Source organism: Sciurus carolinensis, chromosome 7, assembly GCF_902686445.1.
Source record: "Sciurus carolinensis chromosome 7, mSciCar1.2, whole genome shotgun sequence".
Classification (NCBI taxonomy): Eukaryota; Metazoa; Chordata; class Mammalia; order Rodentia; family Sciuridae; genus Sciurus; species Sciurus carolinensis.
The window spans coordinates 115,747,310-115,773,320 of NC_062219.1; the positions used below are offsets into that span (position 1 = coordinate 115,747,310).

Here is a 26,011-nt window from a genome sequence, read left to right on the forward strand (position 1 = left end):
TAAACACAAGTTTTCATTCTCTGGGATAAATGCCCAAGAGTGCAACTGCCAGGTCTCAGAGTAATTGCACTTTCGGTTTTGTAAAAAAGGGTCAAACCATTATATATATTTCCACAGTAAAGTATGAGTGATTCATTTTCTCAGCATCTTTGTCAGCGTTTGATGCTGTCGCTATTTCAGCCATTATAGCCATACAGTGATATATCTCATTGTGGTTTAAATTTCGGTTTCCTTGGGGGATAACGAGGTCGGGCATCTTCGTGGGTGCTGAAGTGTCTTTTGAGGAGCCCATTCTTTCTTGACATGACTTACGTGGGAAGCAGTCCCCTTCCTCCAGTCTTACTCTTCCGAAACAGAGCTAGGACGAATACCGTGCCTAACCCGATCCTAGCATAGCAATTTTCCCTCCGTTGTAATTTTCTGTGGAAAATCTGTGATTCTTCAGATCATGATCTCCAAGTGGGCCAGGGCAGTTTTGCTTAGTTCAAGATTCTCAGGCAGGATACTGTCAGAAATCAAGTGCCATTTCTTCAATGAAGAAACAATAAATGCAAAATCACCTCTGTGCCCCAAAAAGGCGAAGACACGAGGAAAGAATGAGTTAAGGAACCGAGTAAAGTATACCCGGCATTTACCACTTCTACCCAACCCCCGTCACCCCGGCAAGAGTCGGCCCACACGCAAGCGCAGTGCCCTCCCCTCGGGCCCTCCCCAACTCCGCCCCTCAACCTCTCCCTCCGAGCCGTCCCTAATCCGCGACCAATTAGGGAGAGGAGGCGGGGTCCTGGTTGCCGCGGTGCTCGTTGGGTAGCATTCCTAGTTACTGTTGCTAAGGCTGCGGGTAGCTGGAGGTGGTGGGAGTCCCAAGTTTTGGAAGCCTAGGCCTGAGAGAGGTCAAGGGTCAGTGCAGAGCCAGGGAGGAAATGGTGAAGCAAACGATCCAGATTTTCGCGAGGGTAAAACCCCCTGTCCGGAAGCACCAATCAGGGGTACGGCGGGGGCGCCAGCGCGGTGGGGCCTCCAGGTCGCGGGTTGGGGCACGTGAGGGGCCGGGCCGGGCGAGGGCTTCGCGGACGCGCGGGTACGGCCAGGAATCCAGCACGCCCTGAGCGAGAGCCCCTGCGGCCAGGTGGACGCAGTTGCACGCCGTGAGGGACGCGACGGTCACCCAGTCCATTCCCACCCCTTACAGCCCTCGGGGTGCAAACCCGGCACAAAGAAAAGTGTTCACGCATGGTGGGCTGTCGCCTGTTTGAACTCACATAGACTGCGCCTCAGCCACACCCGGGCGCTTACTGCACCTTTCTGGGAAACTGTCACAATTCCCGACATACAGGTACACTGAAACGTGTTTTCCCACTGGGGCAAAATATGTGTAAGTAAGAGATGCATGCTTCTAAATGTCTGAAATGATACAAATATAGACGGACACACAAAGCATATACATATTTACTACTTTGCAGGCAGTGGTCCCTCAGGAATTTCTTTCCAACAATATTGTCATTCTGTAACAAACACGTGATCTCGATGTATACTCATTGTAGATTATTTATGCATCCTGACACAGAGAATACACATATATGCTTCATTCAGAAAACATCTGTGAGTATTTACTAGGTACTTCCTCTAGTGTGCTAATTCAAATTACAAAGAATGTTAAGTAAGGCATTAACCGTGGCTCTGAGCAGAGATACTTTGTTAAGCTTCTTAAATGTTTCAAAACAGTGTTTTCTCTGCTTATAAGGGAATATAGGCGTTTTATCACGTCTTGAGAAATTGCCACTTGACAGGGGCTTTCTCTGCATTTTTTGTGTGTGTGTGTGTGTGTGTGTGTGATCCTCTCAAGAACCTGCAAGATGGGTGTCATTTCCCTCATTTTACTAATGAGGAAACTGAGTCTGGGATTAAATAATGTGACCAGGGCAACCAGCTGGTGAGTAGCAGAACTGTGATTTTAATTAAAGATTTTTTTTTTCTATAGCTATTCATGTTTTGGGCAGAAAAAAATAAAAATCATTTCCAGAATGAGAATTTAGGCAAGGGTAACTTGGGTCATATTTGTGAATAGGTATATTATTTAGAATAGGTATATTATTTATGTTTTATTTCTATCCCATATCTATATTGTATGCATGTATGTAACATCATAGCAACTCATAACTTAGCATTTGCCTCATGTAATTTATGTATTTAAAACAAGGAGAAAACAATGTCATTATCATTATTATCAGCTGTTTTTCTCATAGAGTACATTCAGAAAAAGATACATAAGAAGACTCCAAAGAATTTTTTTTAAGGTACAAAGCAGTATGGAAAGAACTATGAATATCTTCCCATTTTTTTCTCCTTTTACAATCACCTACGGAAAGATTTTTTTAAAGTGCATATAAAATGCATGTAAAAAGTATATTGTATGCAACTTTTCCCACAGAGTCTTAACTAAAAGCATTGAGTTTACAGAGACCTTGCAGTCAAAAGCAGATGTTCTCGTGAGATGAAAAGACCAGTAAGGTTGGGCAGCTGATGGAGAGGCTTGGATTTAATATCTCTCTTTCTCTCTCTCTCTAATGCTGGGAATTGAACCCAGGGCCTCACATACTAGGCCTGTGCTCCATCACTGAGCCACATCGGCAGCCCTTAACTTTCTCTTTTCTTAAAATGCAGGGTTTGGCTCTTTTAATGTGTCTCCTTTCACGTTTCTTAGGTGAGTCTAGGAAGTGGATTACTTGATCCTCCAAAAGTACCTTTAGGTATCATGTTGCCTTTTCATGATGTCAGTTTCTCTGAAACGTTACATGCCACATTTACAAAAAGAATAAGAATGAATAAATACTGAGTAGAGTCCTGTGCTACTTTAGAAACTCCATATTTTAGCACTGGATCTTGTCTACAAAAGATTATATGATTATTTCTCTGTCTGCAATTGCTATTTGTAGTATTAAACCAAGAATGACTCAAAGGCTGTATATTCCTTAAGACATATATTAAATCCTAATAATTTATAGGTTAATAAGGAAGATACATTGTATGAAACTGATAATTTTAGCAATGGTAACACTTTTGTACAGTGCTTTGTACATTTCAGAAACATTTTCATATTCATTCTTGCATTTGTTCTGTCATCTAAAAAATAACTATCCTATCTCAGATAATTATTATCAAATAAATATTTTTATGACTAAGAGTAGAAAGCCAATATGTTAAACTAAGTTTTCTGACTTTTCTTAATGACTCAAAGATTGGCTTAATCAGAGTAAGGGGGGTGGATATCAAGGAATCATTGTTCCTACCCATCAGTTCTTCTTTGTCTGCTGAGAACAGATAGATATATATTTTTTTTAAATGCACACCACTCCTTGCTTCTGTGTGTTTAGTGTTTTACACACTTCCTTCACTTACCTGTGGTTATTAAACTGTGTTTTTGAGGGGAGCGAGGATTGGCAACACAGTACTCTACAGGTTATACTTTTTGCATGTCTCTTGAGAAAACCTAGCCAGAAAACCTTGAACCTGACGTTCATACTTTCTACAAACAACTTTATTTTACAAATGACTTTTGTACCTGAAGTCTTCACATTTTAAATGAGCGGTTTCAATAAAAATCCACTTAGGAAATTATTCATACTTTCTGGAGGTTTAGGGGAACTTTTACTTGCTTAGGAATGACTTTCCTCCCATAATCAAACATCTAAATGGGTCTTAAACAGGAAGTGTTGCCTGTTAGAAAGAATTTTATTTCCTGGTGAAAGACAAGAAGTCTTATTTTAAAAAGAAAAAAACAAAAACCTCTAAATCTAATGACTGATTTTTTTTTTTATGGTACATTACAAAATACTTCCATTTCCATTACATCATTTGGTGCCCCCAGCAATCTTGTAAGGGAGGCAATTCTGTTTTCCTCATTTGCTTGATATATAAGGAACCTTGATTCTGAAAGTGGTGGCAGATCACACAGCTGGTAAATTGAGTTCAGTGTTTGGACACCAAATATTATGCTTTTCCTTATTCCACATGATTTCTTTATAGGCTTGAGTCTTGGTTTTCCTGGCCAATAAATATAGAAGTAGGTAACTGAGAAGAGAACCAGAGAAGGTTACGGTTGTAGGGCTTTGATTATGACCCTCCATTTCCATATCAGCTTAGAAAGGCTAAGTGATTTCTCCCAGGTCACTTGCCAATTAGTGGCTGGACTGGGATGAAAATCTTGAAAATGACATCAAAGACACAAAGTACATGTATCTTTTGAAACCACATGTCTTATCAAATGCCTGAATATATTTCATGGAAACTTGGGCTTCTTTGAACATAACTTAAATTCGAGAATTCTCATAGCTCTCTGAGAAGGCTCAGATTACTCTCATCCTTGTATGTGTGTCTAATACTTTGTAAATACTCAAAAATGCTTGTTGGTTGTAGTTAAATATTATTTTTGATAAGCACCAAAGCAATATTGAGATAATATGTTTCTTTCAGGGCTATTAGTTTTCAGTGACAACAACAGACATTCAGATTCTCAAATTTGAGTATTTAAATCATTCAGAGATGATCTGAGTTTTGATACCGCATTGATTCAGGTTTTACCTCTGGTTCTGTTCCGCATATTTGTTTGAGTCCACATATTTCAATGAGGAAAATTATCCAAATTATACTGTTATGACATTTTCCCTTAAAAGTACAATTTTATACCATTATTATGCAAGTCTTAATAACACACTCATAGTTCAAAACTGTGATCTCACCATTTTATATTCATTTGTTCTCATATTTACAGATTTATTCCATAGATGATGATGAAAATTTAACACCTAGCTTGGAAATTATCATACCTCGTGATTTGGCAGATGGATTTGTGAATAATAAACGAGAAAGCTACAGATTTAAGTAAGTTTGTCCTTCTTTTGCTTTTTTCCTATTTCATTATTGGATTAACTTTTGTGCTGAATTAATATTCACTGTGAAGCCATTGGCCCCATTTCTTGTGGAGAAAGTAGTATGACTGTCTCATCTTGGAGGAAGAACTCAAGTTCACTGCTGTGCTTAAGGTTGAAAGAGGATATAGTTCTGTATCTAAGATTATATTCCAGATTTCAGCCTTTCTTTGTCATCTCTGTTTATCTGATATTATTCTTTCTATACTCCACCTGCTATGGTTTAGCACTTATAGGAAGTTCTAATGTATGACCAAACTTCATTAAAAATAAGACCTTCAGGTATAATCTTGTGTCCTGTTTAGGTAACCCTTCTTTAAAATATGATACACAAATTGCACTTGATATCTCTGCTGTCCGATATAACAGCCATAAGCCACATGTGGCTCTTGAGCACTTGAAACATGTATAGTCCAAAATGAGATGTCCCATAAAATATAAAATACATGAGGGCTTTTTGAAAGCTCAATATGTAAAAGAGAAGGAGAATGTAAAATACATTAAGAAGTTTTTCATATCAATTATATATTGTAATATAATTGAAAACATTTTGGATGTATTGGGTTAAAATATACTACTCTAATTATTTTCATCTATTTTATTTTACTTTTTTTTTTCAAAATCCTGGCTCCTAGAGCATTTTAAATCACATATATGCTCACATTTATGATTGCATTGTATTATTTGGGGCAGTGCTGAGCTGTAGGGTCTGGGTGGAAAGTACCAAGGGGCCACCCGTGGATAATCATCAGTGCCTTTGGTCTGAATACTTTTATAGTAGCCAGCCTTTGAATTTGGGGGGATTATGGATATATATTTCACACTGTCTTTATTCTCAAGTTTCAGATTAAGCCATTTCTTTTGATCTCCACCTTTGTTTTCTGGAAAAGTTTGAGCTTAAGTTAAATGCATATGTGATCTCTAGCTCACACTTTGGTGGTAGATTTCTAAACCTAACTGAAAAATCCTAATTACTAACTTGCATCTCTCTCTAGACTGTTTTACAAAGGCCCTATTTTGAGACTATCCTGCCCTGGCCTTTGGACAAAACTATCTCAGGTACTTTAAAGTTTTGCCTGTACATCTGTATTTCTCTCTCTCTCTCTCTCTCTCTCTCAGTACTGGGATTGAACCCAGGGCCACATATATGCTAACCACACACTCACCACACTCACCACTAAGCTATTTCCCCAGATCTTCTCTTTTTCAGATTCTTATTTGCTCTTATTTTTGGTGTCATCAAGAATTCTCCTTGATTTTCACAACTCTTCATTTTGTCTCTCTCATGTATATCTCTGTTTCCACACCTACCCCATCTTCTAGTGTCTCCTTTTACATCAAGCAGGATTGTTAACACGTGGTTGCGTAGAGGCGGTCCTTGCCTTGTGTCATCAGTTCTCTATTGCCTCTCATTGACTTCTTTAAGGAGCATCCTATGATACATGATTGACTTTTGCAGAAGGGACATTCTTCCAGGGATGTAAGCCTGCTACATACCTAAATAACTATGTCTTCATGGACGCTGGTAGCTGGTCTAAGCCAGTGGTTATAAAGCAACAATTTGTTGAAACATTTTGTTCAGCATGATTCCATTATAGTAAAAACAAATTGATCATATCTGTATCTATTGACCCTTTCTAAAGTATTCTTTGCATTATAAAGAAACAGAGGGCATTTAAACATATGCTTATTGAAAGAGCACCATTTGCTTATATTTTAGATTTCTGAATTTAAAATATTGGTTTTAATATTTAAAATAAAATATTCAACTTATACATATATTCAGAGATAAATATTTAAGCATTTTAAAGGCTGTTTCCCCCCAAGAAAACTCATTCAATCAATAAATATTTATTGACTACCCACCATGTGCTGTGTTCATTGCTAGGAATACAGTAGGGACCATACATTAAGCTGCTGTTCTTCTGGAGCTTCCATTTTAGTGGGAGGAGACAGACAAGCAAATTAATAAATGCATGTCAAAGTGTTAAGTTCCATGGAGAAAAATAAGGAAGGAAAGAGAAGTGAGGAAATTAACCTTTCAATAGCCGAGGGATGAGAATTCCACGCCAAGGGAATAACACGAGGACATCTGTACAATGAAAGCGTACCCAGCACATTCAGAGACAGGGAAAGGGATCAGTGGGGCTGCAGTAGAGGAAACTAGGGGTTGAGGGGAAGAAGATAAGTCTGGGGGGCACAGAGTGACCAGATGGTACAGAGTTCTCTAAGTCACAGTGAGCACTTGAGTTTTCCCCATGGGAAGGCACGGGAGGGTTTTGAGCAGAAGAATGAATGATATTATCTCACTTATATTTTAGCGTGATCACCCTCGATACATGGAAAACAGGTTGTAAGGAAAACTAGGCAGGAAATTATGGTAGCTTGGGTCATGGTGGTAACAGTGGAAATGTTAAGAAACACAGTGTACCCTCTGTGTCTGTACTTCTTCAGTTCTGATACACAATGCAATCACCTGTAGATTGAAAATATTGAAAAAAATAAAAGTGCGTAATGAGCGTGCACAGACTTTTTTGTTTTTATTCCATAAATGATATAGTTAACAACTATTTACAGAGCATTTACATTATATTAGACATTCTAAGTAATCTAGAGATGATTTAAAGTATAGGGGAGTATGTGCATAGATTATATGCAAATACTATGTCCTCTTATATAAGGAACATGAGCATCTGTGGATTTTGGTATCCAAGGGGGTCCTGGAACCAGTTCCCCAAGGATACCAAGTGCTGACTGTGATTGGATTCTGGATGTATTTTGGAGGTCAGAGCTGATAAATTTGCTGGTAGATTGACTATGTAGTGCAATAGAAAGAGAAAGGGTCAAGGGTGCCCTAAGGGCTGTGGGCTCAGCATTTAAAAAGTTGGAGATGTCATTTACTGGGGTGAGGAAGATTGCAGGAAGAATGGTTTGGGGTACAAAAACATCAGCATATGCGGAGTTTGAAATGGAGTTCAGAAAAATCCTATCTTAACTTCTTAATAATGAAAGGACCTCCTAGAAATCAGGTATCTCAGCTATGTCTCAAGGTATGTTATTGATGGACTTTAGGACCATGAGAAACTACTTAATCTCTGTGCACCTAAACTTATTCCTCATAAGCAATTAGAACTGTTAAAATCTCTCCTAATTCTATGATTCTGTTTTGCTCTTCAGTGGTTTTCAGAAGAGAGCTAATCAAAATGCCTTTTTAGATGCTATGCAACCATGTTATATAAAATAAAATATTTTGGGATGATGATATTTCATCCTTAATGTATAATTAATGACTTATTATAGTTTGATGCCAAAAATCTTCATTCTAAAATGGGGAGGGGGCAGTAAGAGAGGGATCTGAATTGCTTGTGATTCTACCATCTGCTATTTTAAATAGTGGAGAATATCATGTTTTCCAAGGAATTCAGTATGTTTTATAGGTTTTGTACTAAAATTACATTTTAATCTAATTGAATCCTCTAATCCAAATCTCATTAAAAGTGCCTGATACATAAACACTCAGTATATTTTTGTGAAACAAATACATGAGTAAATGAACATACTGTAATTAATTATTTTACGTAAGGTGCCTTTTCTAGTGCATTGTGTGTGATTCAGTGCCTTCTTCAAAACTCCTGCCATCTCTTGATTATGTGGTAGGAGACATAGTTTCTATTCTGTAAGGAAGTGTGATCAGGAATGGCTGATTGATTCACTCAGTCATCACCAACCTGATAGAAGAAGCCAGCTAGCTTTGTGCACCACTATTCTCTTCCTAGGTACCACTAGGGGTTCTGTGCTCAGATGTCCTAGTAGACCATCTCTGAAGAACATAGGGAGACCTGTGTTATGTTGACCTCTCTGTGTCGCTGGTGCTCATATCTGAAGCTGTTTTACACCCATGGGGTTTGAGGAGTGGTCAGAGCACACTGGACAATAAAGACTGCTGTCTAAAACCACCTTGCCTGAGACATGCTGAGAATATCTCCTTGTGTAGTTCATTATTTGCTTCTTAAAAACACATGTTGTTGAGCTATAGGGATCCTTTGAAGTTATTGTTGGTTAATGACAAATTTCTTAACATTTTATATTTCCAGTCCATCTCTAGACATCGTTCTGAAGTCCTCAGTAGTGAAAACAGGCTTATATGTCACCTACAGTCTACATTTTAATTGAACATATGCCAAGTTTACTTGAATATACAGGCATGTAGACAGAGGTTCCTGTGCCACCCCGAGAGTTGTTGAAGATGCCCTCAAAGTGTTTGTTTGAAGTTTTTGCTTTAAAGTTCCCCTCCCTACAATTTTTATTTTGAAAAAATTTAAATATACAAAAAAGATGGAAGAACAACCCAAGCAACTTTCATTAACTCTTTGTGGGGGATTCACCCTGTGCTAACATTTTCTTGTTCTCTCAGTCCCCTCTCCCTGCCCACTTCTCTCTCCTCATTTTTTTGATGTTTTCGTGGAGGCCATACTTGCTGGTCGTGCCTTACCTCACTACAAAAGAACAGATTGTGTCTCCTACCCAAATTATCCCCCAATCCTGTGCTAATCAGTATGGCCCTGGAGAAGAGTGAAATTGACCCCATACCACCTCCCATTTCCCAGTCACTGCCAATCTAATAAAGACTTCTCTTTGCAGAACAGATATACCTTAGTTTACTTTTTGACTTTTGAATCGTGGTCAACAAAATGAAACAACACCCTCCTGAGAATTGAAATTGTTGACGATGGAATGTAGTACCTAATTCGTGAAAAATAAACTTCAGTTTAAATTTTTTAAATTAAATTCAATAATCATACAATTCACAGTTGCCACCTTTGCTCACAGGTCAGACATCAGAAGTTCTTTGGCTGTTTACATCCTGTTCTTGGGTTTCCATTTCATGCAGTTATCTGGATTTGAATTTGATGCCAATTGTAGACACTGTCCCTCTTGAGAGCTAAAAAACACACAGTTTATTATTGGATTCAAAGCTGCTGCAGCTTTTCAGAGGGATTTATTGTGCAGATCTTGTCAAAGCAATACTGTTTACCCACCATTTGTGTACAGGAGTACAAGAGCACAGTGTGGTGGGACTACAGGACAAACATTGTGTTAAGTTAGGTAAGCCCGATGATGTAAATGTGGGGTCATTTACAAAGCTTTAGCAAAACAAGATTTATTAATCCAATAGTGTTTGAAGGCTTAGCTTTTGAATAATTACCACTTTCACATTGCAGATTTCAGAGGATTTTTGATCAAGATGCAAAGCAAGAGATCATTTTTGAAAACATTGCCAAACCAGTTGCTGAGAGGTAGGATTTCCCAGATTTTCTTCAGTGGGTTCGTGGTTTTTCATCTTGTCTTCAATTCTCAGATAATTGTGGTAATGTGCTTCAGTGTACCAATTATATACTCAGGCCTTAGGGCATGTAATGATGATAGCATTAATACCTTCTGTTCATATAGCTGTGTGTTTCAGACTTAATTCTGAGCCTCAAAACAAACTGGTGTGACAGACAGAATAGCTATTGTTACTCCCATTTGCACAGATAATGTGAACTGAGGACTGCAGAGATGGACAGTGCTCACTTAATGGGGTTGCATGGCTAGTGGTGGCAGAGACCTAGATAGTTTTCTAGCGGTTAGTTCCGTGCCCCTTCCTTTGTTCAATCTTTCAAACATATGGTTAGATGGACAAGGAATAAGGTATGGGTGGCCTTTTTTTTGTATGAGGGATTAAACCTGGGGCACTTAACCACTAAGCCACATTCCCAGCCCTTCTTAGTTTTTATTTAGAGACAGTGCCTTTTTGCTCAGGGCCTCGTTAAATGGCTGAGGCTGGTTCTGAATTCGCAATCCTCCTACCTTAGCCTCCCAAGCTTCTGGAATTACAGGCATGCACCACCTTGCCTGGCTTATGGGTGGCATTCAAGAGGCCTCCTGATGATTGGCTCTGCTCTACCTCAGTGTCATTTCAGAGCTTGGTCCTTACTCTTTAGGTTCATTTGCTTTGATATATCCAGAGAGTTCCAGGCTTCTGACTACTAGAACCAAACTCACATGATAATACTGAATAAATAAGAATACCCACTTATTAATATATCTTGGCTAAGTCTCCTTGGGATTAGACACTCAAGCCCTTTGATAAATACATTGTCCTCTTGTAGGGAATCTATATGGAAAACTCTATTAATAAGGTTGCTTTCTGATCCTGAAATCACATGAATAATCCCCCAATATATCCATCTTTACAATTAAGATGAAAAATATATCTATAAATGCACCCAGATTTCAAGTCCACTGATCAGTATCTCCTTTCCGTGAACATTGCTGGAGATACCTTGCCTTACTTTGTCTTTCAAACTCTTGTTATGAATCCTGCAGAAACCAAGTCCTTCTCTCTTAATATCGTCTTCCTTTGTTGGGTAAAATACAACTGAGTAGGCTTTCTTTCAATTATAATCACAATCCAGTAACACTCTTTAGATCTGGTTTCCTTGATTGAATGTAAAACATTTATAAAATTCCCTTCCTTTCAGTCATCATTTGGGTTAGGTGCTTTCTCAGATAGTTACTCTCATTTTTTTTTTTTTTTTGGAACTTCCTAAAATTATTCAGAATGGAAGCTTTGTTTGTTTCCTGGATGCCCAGGTCTTCTCCCATTATTGGCTCTCTCCCACCTTGATCCCACCGCCTCCTCTGGCCGGGTACTTCCCCTCTCCTCAGCTTTTCTTTATGGCAAATCTGTTTGGAATGGCTGACTGTATTCACTATTTCATTTTCTCTCTTACACCCTATTTTTAGATTTTGGTTCCCAATGGTCCCTTGAGATTGTTTTTGTCACAGTCAGTCATGGCTTCTATTTGCTGAATTTAATAATGGTCCTTTCTCAGTCTTCCTGTTATTTGATATACCTGCTGTTTTGACACGGTGGATTATCCACGTTCTTCACTTGACTTCTAAGATGTCACACTCTCCTGATTTTCCACTTACCTCTATAGCCACTCTACAGTTGATTTATTTCACTTTATATTCAGTAACCATTCGTTCTTGCTGTCCCCTCTGCCTGAAATTCTCTTCCCTCAGAAGTCTGCATGGTTCCTTCCTCAGCAACAGGGAAGTCTTTGCTCCTTTATCATTTTCTCAATAAAGTCTTCCTTGGCTACCCTACTTAAAATCATACCCTGCTGCCCTTCCTTTCAGCCCTCAGCACTTATTACTGTCTGACATTTTCTGTAGTTTGATGTTTAGTTGGGGTGTGTGCGTGTGCGTGTGTCCACCTGCCTCCACTAGAATAAAAACTCTATGAAAGCAGGGGCTTTGTTTTGTTCATTAACTTGACAGGGACACCCAACTCTAATGACAAGGTTTCAAAATGACAGGCAAGAACATTTTGATCCAGGTAGCTCAAGTTGATCCTAGAGGGTCATATCAGTGGGAATAGAGTGTTCTGTCAATCAGAAAATTTCCTCTTTGTGCTTTTTATTACTTTTCTTCCTATATTCCCTTTTCCTGAAACTCTTTCTTTTTTTTTTTTTCCTACTAATGCTGGTCTGGTTCGTATTTCTCCATCTCTTATTCATTGCTTTGTGATATATTTTGTTTTCAGGTTATGCGTCTCATTGATAAAATATAACTTACCTTTTCCTCTTTAGTCAAACACAGCGCCCCTGATCTTTATTTAGCTACTATAACTTATTTATTTTTATTCCCCTAACATTGTTTGAAGCTATTTCTTCTGTCTTATTATTTCCATTTATTCCATATTTTTTTCTTTTCTTGCTTCTCATTGGTTTGACTGTGCTCTTCATTGTTGCTGCTTTCCATTTTCTCCTTCAAGTTGTTCACTGCACTTTAACCCTTCTAGTTTAAATTAGGATATTCAAACCTATTTGTAATTTTCTCAGTATCCAAAATTTCTCTTTTTCTGCCCCCAACCCATTCTTCCCACCCTCTCCTCTCCAACTGGGACCTTAAACTCTTCCACTTCTTCCACTGCCTCTCCTACTCCCTACCACTTCCAGTGTGGTGATCAAGTGATATTTCCTTTTGGATTCTTATCAATCATCTTATTATCAACAATTATGTAAATTTATCTCTAAGTTTACCTGTTTGCTCATTACTATTTCCTGTACTTCTGTCTATTTCTTGTATTCCTTTTTAGTAATCATCCTCAAAAAACTTTTTAGAGGTAGATCAAGACAGGGAACTTTCTGAAGCATTTCATTTCATTTAGCAGTTCAGTGGTAGTTTAAATGGGTGAGATATCATACTGAGTGACGTAAGTCAGACCCAGGAAGTCAAGGGTCAAATGTTTTCTCTCATAAGTGGAAGGTAGACCAAAAAAAGGGGGAAAGGAGGACAGCAGGGGGAAATCCCCTGAAAACAGAAGAGAGATCAGTGGAGTTGAAGAAGACGATTAAGGGGGAGGGAGGAGGGGCCAGAAGTGGGAGGAATAGTGTATTGAAACCCACCCAAACTATCCTGTGTACATATGTGACTGTTGCCACAGTGAATTTTATCTTTATGTATATCCATAGTACACTGATTTAAAAGAAGACTACAAATAAAAGACCAGCAGAGGAAAGGGAACAGGGGGAGGGAGGAGGTAAAGGAAAGGAGAAGTACTAGGGACTGAATTGGAGCAAATTATCTTCCATGCTTCCATGATTACATCAAATGAATCCTGATATTATGTACCACTATAATGCACTGATAAACATAAGTCTTTTCCCCTGAGAACTCTAAAGATATTACTCCATTTTCTCTTTGAATGCAGTGTTATTGAAAAGATGTCAATGTCAATGTCAATGTAGTTCTTACTTCTTTTTATAAGTAACTATTTCTACTTTCTTGCTGCTTTTAGGGTTTTTTCCCCTTTATTTTTGTGGAATTTCATACCAATGATTTCATATATTCTATCTCTCATTCTGCCACTTTAATCTAAAAACCCTTATATTCAAATTTAATGGTTATCACATTTATAATTTTTTTGATAATTAAAAAAATAATTTTCTTATCTCTAATCTTAAAATAATCTTTCTCATCTCCTTTCTTTCTGGAATATCCAATTCAAAACTACCACTTTTGTCCTTTAAATATTATCATTACCCTTTTACAATTCCCATCACTCTGTCCTTTCGTTCTGAATTCTAGAAGAATCTGTTAGCTCAATCTTCCACCATGGTGATTTGCTTTTCAGTCCATATGCATTCTGCTCTATCACCTACATCTAAATTCTTTGTTTTCACAGTCTCATTTTTCATTTCTAGAAAATTAAAATTTCTAATCTTGTTTATGGAAGTGGTATCCTCCCTTTCTTTCTAGAGAGGAAACTTTTTGTTTTTGTGCATGTTCTTCTACAGTTGAATCTGGTACCTTTCTTTCCTGGGGCAGATTTCCCCTATTTGGTGATTTAGTGAGTAGGTCATCTCTGTTATTTGAGAGTGCTGTTGCCTTTTTGAGGATTCCATTTCTGGCCTCTCTGGCCTCCCCTACAGTCTGTGGGGAAGGGATGTGCTGCCTGGATCATACTGCTGGGTGGGAGGCCTTCTTTCCTCCTTGGTGTTGGAGCCCTGATTGTTATGACCCATTCAAGCTCCTGCTCTGCAGAAATGTGTGCTACAACAGCTGATAGACCAAAGAGCTGGATTCACAGTTTTCTTTGATTCATCTCTGAAAGAGGGAGTTACTAAGGAAATTAATATTCTAAATTAAGAGCCTGGAGAGGAAATCACTTTTTTCATTGACTTTAAATATATATATATCTCCTCACATATGTTCACATTTTATGAAAACTTGAATGGTGTAACTTTGAAATGGTAAAACATAAAATATTATTGAAGTGTCATTTATATACAATATTTGAATTATTATTTATCTCTATAAAAGTGAAAATCAATTTTTAAAGAATTACACAATTTGGCAGTCCCATGAATGGAAACTGTACCATTTTAGATGTTAAAAGGAAATGCCTGCTACTCCTCAGGAAGTCTAACCTTCAGGAACACATTCCCAATACAAAATACAGCCACTTGAGCCAGGCTGATAAAATTGTTCTATTGGTTAACATACTCTAGCTTACTTCTAGTTGCTGTATACAATTAAAGCTAAATAAAGTTGATCACATTTTTTTCTAAAATTCTACAATTCAAGAATCTCACTAATTTAGACTTACCTTTTCCTACCTTGTCCAAATCAGTGATGTCCTGCATACCATATGAATGGAAAGAAATTATAAAGCTTTTACTTTCCATCATTAGAAATTAAGTAAAAAAATCTTTGTGGTTATTTATTTATTAGTACATCTCCACTAGGACATACTTCATCATGCTGCCCCTTCCTAACATTGATTTTTCTTAAACATATCCTATATTTATTGTTAACAGGTTAAAACTCCCTTTTATTGTATGAATTTTTTCATTGATTTTTGGATGAATTTTTTATAAAGCAAAAGTTAGCAAGTCCACAAGTGTGTATGCAGTATATAAAAGAGTTTATTATTTATCTTATATTTTAATCTGGTTTTAGGCTTCTCAACTTGGAGGTACATTGATCCCTGAAATGTGCGGTAGTTTATCAAAGAATACCTAAAGCTATAAGCCAACTTGGTATATCATCCTGGAGTGTCAATTGCACTTGAAGATTTAGGGAGTAGAACTTTAAACTCTAGACCTTTATGAAGTCTAATCACATGTATCTCCAAATCTACAGAATTCCAATTTTCCTGTAGAGCTAATTATATATATCTTACCTAAAAGTTTGGGATATAGGAAATCTACCTTATATGCTTGAGTGATTTTGGAAAGATTTTGAAATTTATATTTTTGGAGAAACATGATAGTTTGACCAAAATGAGCAGGGTGCGTACTACCAGGAGGAATGCTTTGTTGTGACATAGCCCCTCAGCTAGCACTGAACAACTGAAGCTTCTGCATCCCAAGGTCAACCAGGCTGGTTTAAAAAGACAAAAACCTATTAGTCATGTTGTGAACCATCACTTTTTAACCTTTGATCTCACCAGTGATGAACAATATCAAGTCAGCCTTTCAATTTATACAAAGAAGAGGGTGAAGGGAAAAAGGTAGGTCCCAGAGCTACCATTTCAGACTTGGAGAAGAATGCGCGAACACTTGTGCACCTCTGCTTTGTCTGGGTGGGAGGCCGGAGGGTTTCCCATGGAGGGTTTTCTCCTGGAAGTGGCACCCCCCACTCTCAGTGGGGCCAGGACCAAGGCTCAGCAGGGTTTTCACCGCTGCTCTTCAGGAAACAGGTTTTGCTGATGAGCATGGTCAGTCCTGCTGCCCCAGCCAGGGAAGAGCTCCTGGGCCTTCAGAACAAGGATGACAGAATGGGGAAGGAGAAGGGACACAAGAGAGTATTAAAGGACTGGGGTGTGGCTCAGCCGTGGAGCACTTGCCTAGCACACTTGAGGCTCTGGGTTTGAATCTCAGCACCACTCACAAAATTTAATTTTAAAATGTAGTAACAATCTTTACCAGTCAGTTTACCTTTGCATATTTTTGCTTTTACCTTGTCTGGTTCAAAATATTTGGAATCAAGTAGAATGATCTAGTTCTGATCCCAGCCCTATGTGACTTCCTGTGTGACTCTGGGTTAAACATTTGACCTCTGGATCAGTTATCTGCTCTTAGAAAGGAGAGTGCTAATAGTACCATATTTATAGGGTTTTTTTTTTTTTAAAAAAAAGGGAAGAAGAAGTTTATTTAAACAACAAGACGTTTGACTTGAAGGGAAGAGGAAAACTAAAAATAAAAGGAATTAAAAAAAAATTTATCCCTACTTAAAGACTGATTACCCTACATGTGACAACTATGTACAAAAAAGTTATAAAATTATCCTTGGTTTTACAATGATAAATGAAAAACATTAAAATTCTTCAATCAAACAAGGTATACAAGGATTTTATGTTGTTCACGTTTTTTTGTTTTTGTTTTTTGTTAAAACAGTGAGAGCAAAATAACTTATTGGAATATAGAGATAAGAGCTGAATGAGCATGTCACTAGTAGAGAAAGGGGATAATTTCACAGAACCAGTATTTTTCCCCATCCCATCTCCATTTGATGTCAATCAAAACATATCATTGGTCATTTAGTTAAAAAAATGCAATATGCTTGTGCACATACCCCGGTTACTTTATGTACAATAAAAGAATGGGGAAGGGGAAAATGAAAGAATAGAGAAAACTATACTGTAGTGGTCAGGATGTGGTGGAACCAAATTGCAATTTTCTAATTAAGAATGTATTCTTGGTCTGTAAGAACAGAGTTCAGGAGTAAAGTAGCAGGTTCCCTTTTTAGTAGACACCTCCTCTCTGCTGTTGGAACACATCAATTGTATCTTCATCCTCCATTTCCAACTCTGCAGGTGTGTCTGTTTCATTAATTGGCTGCCTGTCAAATCAGAATCTGATCTGCCTCATTGACAAACCCTGTGGTTCACAAGGTTTTCATTAGCGTACTACGTGTTGTATGCTTCTTAATCTTAAACTATGCCATAGAACCATCCTTCCCTTCCTCCTTCAAGTTAATTTGTTCTCAGTCTTGACTCCTTCCTTGGGCTTTTCCTCGGCCATGGCAAGCACAGGAGTCTCTTTAGCTGCCAGTTCACAAGAGGCACCAGGTCCCCAGCAAAGGAGCACACAAGCAGCTCCAGGAAGTGCAGAAGAAGGAGGCGACAGAAGTGGACAAGGGAGAGGGCATGTATACATCATGCACTCCCTCCCGCCACCCTGCGTCTACAGGTTGTTTTTTTTTTTTTTAATTTTTTAAAATTTTTAGTTATTGATGTACACAATACCTTTATTTTATTTGTTTATTTTTTTAATGTGGTGCTGAGGACTGAACCCAGTGCTGCTCACATGCTAGGCAAGTGCTCTACTACTGAGCCACAACCCTTGCCCCACAAGGTTGTTTTGAGGATGAAAAAAAACTGCATATGATTGTACTCTGTGAACTTCAATGCTTTATACAATTTGGGTATATTATAATAATTGGAAATCTTTATTCTCTTTTTCACTTTAAAACTATACCCAGTGACCTGGTCTGGTTCCAGACCAAAATGGACACTTCTCTCTCTTCCTCTTACTAAGTAGTTAAAACTCTGGATATTATATTAAAAGAAATATAATAAGTCTTTGAGAGGAGAAGGGAACAAAGCAGACCCCCTAAGGACCTTAGGCCTGAGGAACAACATTTTCCCTGGTGATTTTTTCCCCTTCCTTCTTATATCTCAAACTGGATGCTAAAGAAACTGGCACCCTAGAAAGACCAGTGGGCTCAGATAAAAATGTCAGATCTGTTCTTCTCAGACAGAGACTCAGGAAAGAAATAGCCCAGGAAGACAGAAAACTTTTAGATACTAATTGCCCTTTTCCATCCAGAAACCACAGACAAACCCATGGCTTCACCCTCTGTTAGCAAAGGTCTGACTATAGCCAGGTCCACCTCTGCTACTGCCAGGGTGCTATCAGGTTAGGAGGGGACTTTCATCCACACTTGAAGGTAATAGCTACCCACCCACCAGGCTGTCAGTGGGAGGCTGATGGGAACCCTGGGGTTCACCATTCAGCAGTAAGTAACAAGGCCTTCTCCACCCCCCTATGGTGTCAGGGAGCAGTAACAGGATTCCCTCCCTTTCCCATCGCAGGAGATATCCCTTGAATCCTAGATGGGAGCTTGAAATCTTACCTCCATCCAGAGGGAATGAGTTCCCTCCACAGATATCAAGAGAAGAAGAGTGAGGAAGCTGGACTTCTGCTCTAACTGGCAGTAGTGAGGTGGTGGTCCCCTTTCCCCTCTAGTGTGGTGTCAGAGGAAGGCGGCCAGAACAGAAGATTTAGGTATGATATGGGCTTAATATCTAAAATATCAAGGATAACAAATCAACACCAAAAGTAGTAGAAGACAGGTAATAATTAAAATCAGAGTTGAACTCAATGAAATTGAAACAAAAGAAACAATTGAAAAAAACAAAGTTGGTTCTTGAAAAAATAAATAAATAAAATTGATAAGTCCTTAGCCACACTAACAAAGAGAAAGAGAAAACTCAAATTACATCTCAATAGATGTAGAGAAAGCATTTGACAAAATACAGCACCGCTTCATGTTCAAAACACTAGACAAACTAGGGATAGCAGGAACATACCTCAACATTGTAAAAGCCATCTATGCTAAGCCCAAGGCCAACATCATTCTAAATGGAGAAAAATTAAAAATATTCCCTCTAAAAACTGGAACAAGACAGGGATGCCCTCTTTTATCACTTCTATTCAACATTGTCCTTGAAACTCTAGCCAGAGCAATCAGAAGAAAGAAATTAAAAGGATAAGAATAGGAAAAGCAGAACTCAACCTATCATATTTGCTAATGACATTGTTCTATATTTAGAAGATCCAAAAAATTCCACTAGAAACATTCTAGAACTAATAAAGTAGCAGGATATAAAATTAACACCCATAAATCAAATGTGTTCCTATACATCAGTGATGAATTCACTGAAAGAGAAATTAGGAAAACTACTGCATTCACAATAGCCTCAAAAAAATATAAAATACTTGGGAATCAATCTAACAAAAGAACTGAAAGACCTCTACAATGAAAACTACAGAACACTGAAGAAACTGAAGAAGACCTTAGGAGGTGGAAAGATCTCCATGCTCCTAGACAGGAAGCATTAACATTGTCAAAATGGCTATACTACCAAAAGCATTATACAGATTTAATGCAAGTCCTATTAAAATTCCAGTGACATTCTTCATAAAAATAGAAAAAGTAATCATGAAATTTGGAAAAATAAGAGACCCAGAATAGCCAAAGCAATCCTTAGCAAGAAAACTGAAGCATGATGCATCACAGTACCAGACCTTAAATTATACTACTGAAATGGTAGCCAAAAATGGCATGGTATTGGCACTAAAACTGATATGTAGACCAGGGGTACCAAAGAGAAGACACAGAGACAAACCCACATAAATACAGTTATCTCATACTAGACAAAGGTGCCAAAAATATACAATGAAGAAAAGATAGCCTCTTCAACAAATGGTGCTGGGAAAATTGGAAATTCATATGTAGCAAAATGAAATTAAACTCCTCTCTCTTACCCTGCACAAAACTCAACTCAAAATGGATCAAGGACCTAGGAATCAGACCAGAGACCTTGGGGCTAAAAGAAGAAAAGCAGGTCCAAATCTTCATCATGCGGGCTTAGGACCTGACTTCCTTAACAAGACTCCCAGAGTGCAAAAAGTAAAATCAAGAATCAATAAATGGGATGGATTCAAACTAAAAAGCTTCTTCACAGCAAAGGAAACAATCAGTAACTTGAAGAGAGAGCCTACAGAGTGGGAGAAAAATCTTTACTGCATGCACTTCAGATAGAGCACTAATCTCCAGAATTTATAAAGAACTTAACACCAAAAATACAAATAACCCAATCAATAAATGGTCTGAGGAACTGAACAGATACGTCACAGAAGAAATACAATCAATTAACAAACTTGAAAAAATGTTCAACTTTTTAGCAAGTAGAGAAATGCAAAATCAAAACTACTCTAAGATTTCATCTCACTCCAGACAGAATGGCAATTATCTCGAATAAGTGTTGGCAAGGATGTGGGGAAAAGGTACACTACATTGCTCGTGGGACTGCAAATTGGTGCAATCACTGTGGAAAGCAGTTATATTCCAGGAAGAAAACCTGGAATAGAACCACCATTTGACCCAGCCATCCCACTCCTAGGTTTATGCCCAAAGGACCTAACATCAGCATACAACAGTGACACAGCCACTGATCAATGTTTATATCAGCTCAATTTACAATAGCTAAACTATGGAACCAGCCTGGATGCCCTTCAACAAATGAATGGATAAAGAAACTGTGGTAATATACACAATGGAATATTACTCAGCCTTAAAGAATAATGAAATTATGCCTTTTGCTGGTAAATGAATAGAACTGGAGATTATTGTGATAAGCCAATCCCAAAGAACCAAAGGCCAAATGTTTTTTCTTATATGCAGATGCTAATTCACAATGGTGGGGGAAGAATAGTGGTATTTTGGACTAAACAGAGGGGAGTGAAGGGAGGGGAGGAGGAATGGGAGTAGGAGTGATAGTAGAATAAATCTGACTTTATTATCCTATGTGCCTATATGATTACTTGACCTGTGTAACTCTACATCATACAACCAGACATGATGAAGTTATACTCCATTTATGTATGATGTGTCAAAGTGCATTCTACTATCATATATAACTAATTAGAACAAATTTTAAAAAGAGAACTTAAAAAAATTGTACTAAGGAAATTGTTAACTTTGGGGGAAAAATGTAGCACTGATGAAATTCTTCATGTTGCTGTTTATAACAGTGAAAAATCACAACCAAATTTGTTGTCTATTAATTGCAAAATGCTTAACTCATTACTTCCCTGACCATAGAATTGAATATTATGCAGCCATTAAGTATATTAACTAACTTGAAATGTATTTATATTTCTTAGTGAGAAAAGCAAATTATATTGTATTACAGTATAAAAAATGAAATAAAATATCCAGGATACAATTGAAAATCACATTTCATACCAACAATCAGGCAAATATCAACTTGCCTTAAAAGAAACAATTAACAAATGCCAATATACAGATAATCCAGGTTTTGGAATAATTTGATAGGGATTTTAAAACAATCATCATAAAAATCATTCAGTAAGCAACTATGAACATGTTTGAGACAAATTGAAAAATTGGTAGTCTGAACAAAGAAGTAGAAGACAAAGAAGGACCAAAAGGAAATTTTAGAACTTAAGAGTACAATAACTGGAATAAAAAATTTGATGGATGAGCTCAATAACAGAATGAAAAGATCAGAAGAAGGATTAGTGAACTTAAAGATAGAATGCAAGAAATTCAATTTGAAGAACAGAAAAAAATAGACTGAGAAAGTGAAGAGACTTTGGAGGGCCTGTGAGAACAATAGCAGAACATCTAGTATTTATATCATCAGAGTCCTAAAAAGAGGAGAAAGAGGATAGGGCTGAAAAGTATTCAACATAATGGCTGAAAAATCCCCCAAACTGGCAAAAGATACACACCTAGACTTGACAAGAAACTGAGCAAACCCCAAGTGGGATAAATGTAAATCACCCAGTCCAAGAAGAATCATAATCAAACTTAAGAAAATTAAGGACAAATTTAAAATCTGAAAGCCACAAGAGAAATGATACTATAAGAAAAAAATCATTTGGACACAACGGATGTCTCATCAGAAACCATGGAGTCTAGATGGAAGTAGCAGAATATTTTCACTGCTGAAAGGGTGATCCTATATCCAGTGCAATTATTCTTCAAGAATTAAAGAGAAATAAAGACATTTTCAGGAGAAGGAAATCTAGGAGAATTAGTTGTTAATGTATCTATCCTAAAAGAAGGGATTAAAAAGAGGCTTTTGGGGAGGTGGAAAGGGAAATGAAAAATGAAGGCATCTCGGAACATTAGAAATGAAGAAAGTCAAAATATGGATTGACGCAATAAACTGTCCTTCCCTTTCATCTCTAAATTACATTTGACAATTGGAACAAAAATGAGAGCACTGCCTACTGTTGCATTGCAAGCAGGGGAGGGCAAAGGGACTTAAAGGGAAGGTCTGTACACTTCATTAAAACAACACCGTAGAGCTCTGTGGTGAAGGAAGAGCCCCGTATCTTGATGGTTGTGCTTATTCCAGTCTACACATGATGAAATAGCACAGAAGTGTAGGCACACATTGTTCCAGGGCCAGTTTCCTGGTGTCGATAATGTGCCATATTACACAGGAGAATGACCCAGAACTGCTCTACCAAGATCTTAAGGAAGGGAGTAATATTGCCACTCCACCTACAGCTAGTGAATTTGGAGAGAGCAATGACAATTGATGTAATGAACACAGATGGTATAAAGATGCACGTTTCAAATGCAGGTTTTAATATTTTAAGTAAACAGACAAGCTTACACTTGATGTCTCTTCTGGAGAATAATTGAAACTGTATACTATCATTTTTGCAATGAAAGCTGCAGGTTAAAGCCGTTGATAATTCATTTGATAAAATACCTCCAGGGAAAAGAAGGCCTGGGAATTTTATGAAGCTACTTGATGTGGGCAGGTGAGCTCTTTGATGGGTGTGTACATGTGATGAAAATTGCTGAGGCAGTGATAAAGTCAAAAGCATGACTTGAGTTAAAAAGTTCTTTGGGTTTTCCTAAGACAGTAAAAGAGACCAGCTGGTGGATTAGCAAAGTACTCACACTAAGGATGTGACTTCTTAGCAAGAAGATCTTGTCTTAACCTGGAGTTCCCAGAAGCAGATCCTGAGACTGGGATTCCATAGAAGTAGATGACTTGGGAGGTGAGCCGGGGAAAGAGCAAGAGAAGAGTGGGAAATGAGGACAGGATGGAAAGGAAGCCACCATTGGGTAGGATAGAGCTGGTTAAGTGATGAGGAACTGGAACTCAATTCCACTGATACACTCTGGAAACTCTTAGGAACGTGCCTTGGAGTTGACCCACCCAAGGGGCAAAGAAGCTGGGGTGTTTAACCACCCTTGTCTACCACTGGATGAGAGCTGCTTCAGAGTGTTAACTCTGTGGCACTTCAAGCCCCACCTGTTCATGAATTAAACAGACATCTGCAGTGAAGGAAAGCAGGTGGGCAGGGAGCCGCAGCTGTTTGCAGTAAGAACCCATCAGGGTGAAAGTGAATGGAAAACAGGGCCTCCCACGTCGCTCCTCATTGTGGTCTGGAAATTTCCAAGCTTCTTTCCCCAACAATTACCCTGGTAGCATAGCAGGTAAACAAAATGCAAAAGAAATCAGAAATAATGTTATTTGCATCTGCATCTTTTTGTGAGATTGGATCCTCAAAACATCTTGATACCAGAAAGGAGAAGGAAAGTGATTTGGCATACTGAGTTGGGGTGGCAGCTCTCTTCATTCCTCATTTCTTCCCAGTATTGGAATATTCTGAAATTTACTTTTTGACTTTTCAGTACTGGGGATTAACCCAGGGGTGCTCTATCACTGTACTATATCCTCAGCCCTTTTATTTTTTATTTTGAGACAGTCAGGCTAAGTTGCTGAGGCTGGCCTTAAACTTGCTATCCTCTTGCCTCAGCTTCCCAAGTAGCTGGTATTATAAGTCTGTACCACTGTACCTAAATTGTCCATTAATTCTTGAAGATAGCAGAAACCCCTCTTATTCATAAATAATTTAAAACACTACTTTTTATTTTTGCTATTCCTCAAACACAGTAGGGATGTTCCCAACTCAAGTCTTTTACACCTGCTGCCTCTTCTCCCAGCTATGCTCCTGACAGGAAGGGACAAGCCAGAATTACTCCTACTTACTGAATAGGTAACTGTTCCTTTATCTAGGCCACTGTTCCCTCAAAAGCGTGGTCCCTGGATCAGCAGCATCAATATCACCTGGCAACTTGTTAGAAATGCAAATCTTGCCAGGCTCGGTGGTGTATGCCTGTAATTCCAGCAACTCAGTAGGGTGAGGCTGGAGGATGACAAGTTCAAAGCCAGCCTCAGCAACTTAGTGAGACCCTAAGCAACTTAAACAAGGCAAATCTGGGGCATTACCCAGACTTCCTGAATCAGAATAATCTGTATTATAATAAACTCTCCAGGAGATTCTAATGCACAAGCTTCACCCCCCACCCCAGACTTAACATAGGTTGTGGGGTAATACAGTTAAGGACAGAGGAAACCTATGACTTTTGCAGTTAAAGACATTCTTCTCAGCAATCTTAGATGTGCTTTGAGCAACTTTACAATTCTGAAATTAGTATTTATTGATAAGTAAGTACTCACTTACTTCTAAAATAAAGCACCTTATCATAAAGTCAGTGATGGCTTTATGTCCATGAGATCTGTATGTAGCACAGGGCCCCTTGCACATAAGGGACCTAGTCTGCTTAATGTGCTTAATGTGCTGCTATTCACATTCATCATTAAAAAGTAACAAAAAAAAAATCAAACCACTTGGACTAAGGTACGTAACACTTTCTATAAAGAAATAATTGTGGGAGACTATTTAATACATTGATTAAGACCATGAACCTTAAAGTCATGAAACTACAGTACAGGTCACACAGTTCAGCTATGGCCTCGGGCAAATTACTTAATCTCTGTCTCAGGTTTTTATCTTTAAATAGGGAAAATGATACTGTAATACCAATCTTATTAGCCTTGACAGACAAACGAAATGTACAAAAATGCTTCATGCCCCAGTGCATAGTACATGCTCAGTAAGTATCAGCTATCACTTTTGACTACACCAAAAGGATCTTTCATTCTAATTCAGGATTCTATCAAGTTGTGAATTTTTTTCTTTATGGATTTTTTTTTCCCTTGACAGTTTTTAAATTTGGTTTCTCTTGGGGTACAAAGTTGCAATTTTATCTAAGATTTTAATTTTAAGATATGAGGATGCATTTACAAATGATTCAAATGTATTTGTAGTTATTATTACTCACCTTAAGATCCTCTGAAAGAATGGTATACAAAGAAAGCAAACAGAATGCAAGACCTTCTGGAAAATCCTTCCTACACAAATGTCTAGTGATTGATTACAACTGGCAAGATTTTTACTACACTTTTGAATTCACAATTGGCAAAAGTACAGCCATACTTAAAGTGTTGTTTAAATTGAGGGAAATACAGCAGTAAATTTATCTCATGCTTTATTAATTGCAGATTTAAATATCTTCATTTGAAAGTTTCTTTACTTGGAACAGTTTGTTTAATGGAATTTCCGTAATGCTCAGTGAATTTGGGCTTTACTTTTATGCTTGACCATGTGTTTTTGATCAGAATTTTTAGTGTACTTGCTAAATAATGTGAGCAAATTTACTTATTGTAATTTGGGAGCACTAAATACATTTTATGTAGTACTTTGCCAATTTCAGAGCACATTCATGTGTATATCTCACTTAACTTGTACAGTAATCTTACACATTGATAGGTATTACTAGCTCTCATTTTAGTTAAGAAAACCCAGGCTCTGAGCATTTAATTGATTTCTGCAAGGTCA

At 37.9% G+C, this 26,011-nt stretch overlaps 1 protein-coding gene across 3 annotated transcripts in view; it reads left to right on the plus strand.

Moving 5' to 3' along the window:
- Nucleotides 1-847: 847 nt before the first annotated feature.
- Kif6 (kinesin family member 6) overlaps nucleotides 848-26,011 on the plus strand; it is a 392,117-nt gene continuing 366,953 nt past the window's right edge. For 2 of the 3 annotated variants that reach the window (XM_047559645.1, XM_047559644.1), the window contains exons 1-3: nucleotides 848-989; nucleotides 4,772-4,881; nucleotides 10,151-10,225. In XM_047559645.1, the coding sequence (XP_047415601.1) occupies nucleotides 924-989; nucleotides 4,772-4,881; nucleotides 10,151-10,225 (251 nt within the window). In that variant the 5' untranslated portion in view covers nucleotides 848-923. The remainder of the gene's footprint in view (nucleotides 990-4,771; nucleotides 4,882-10,150; nucleotides 10,226-26,011) is intronic. The other variant, XM_047559646.1, reaches the window with a different exon arrangement.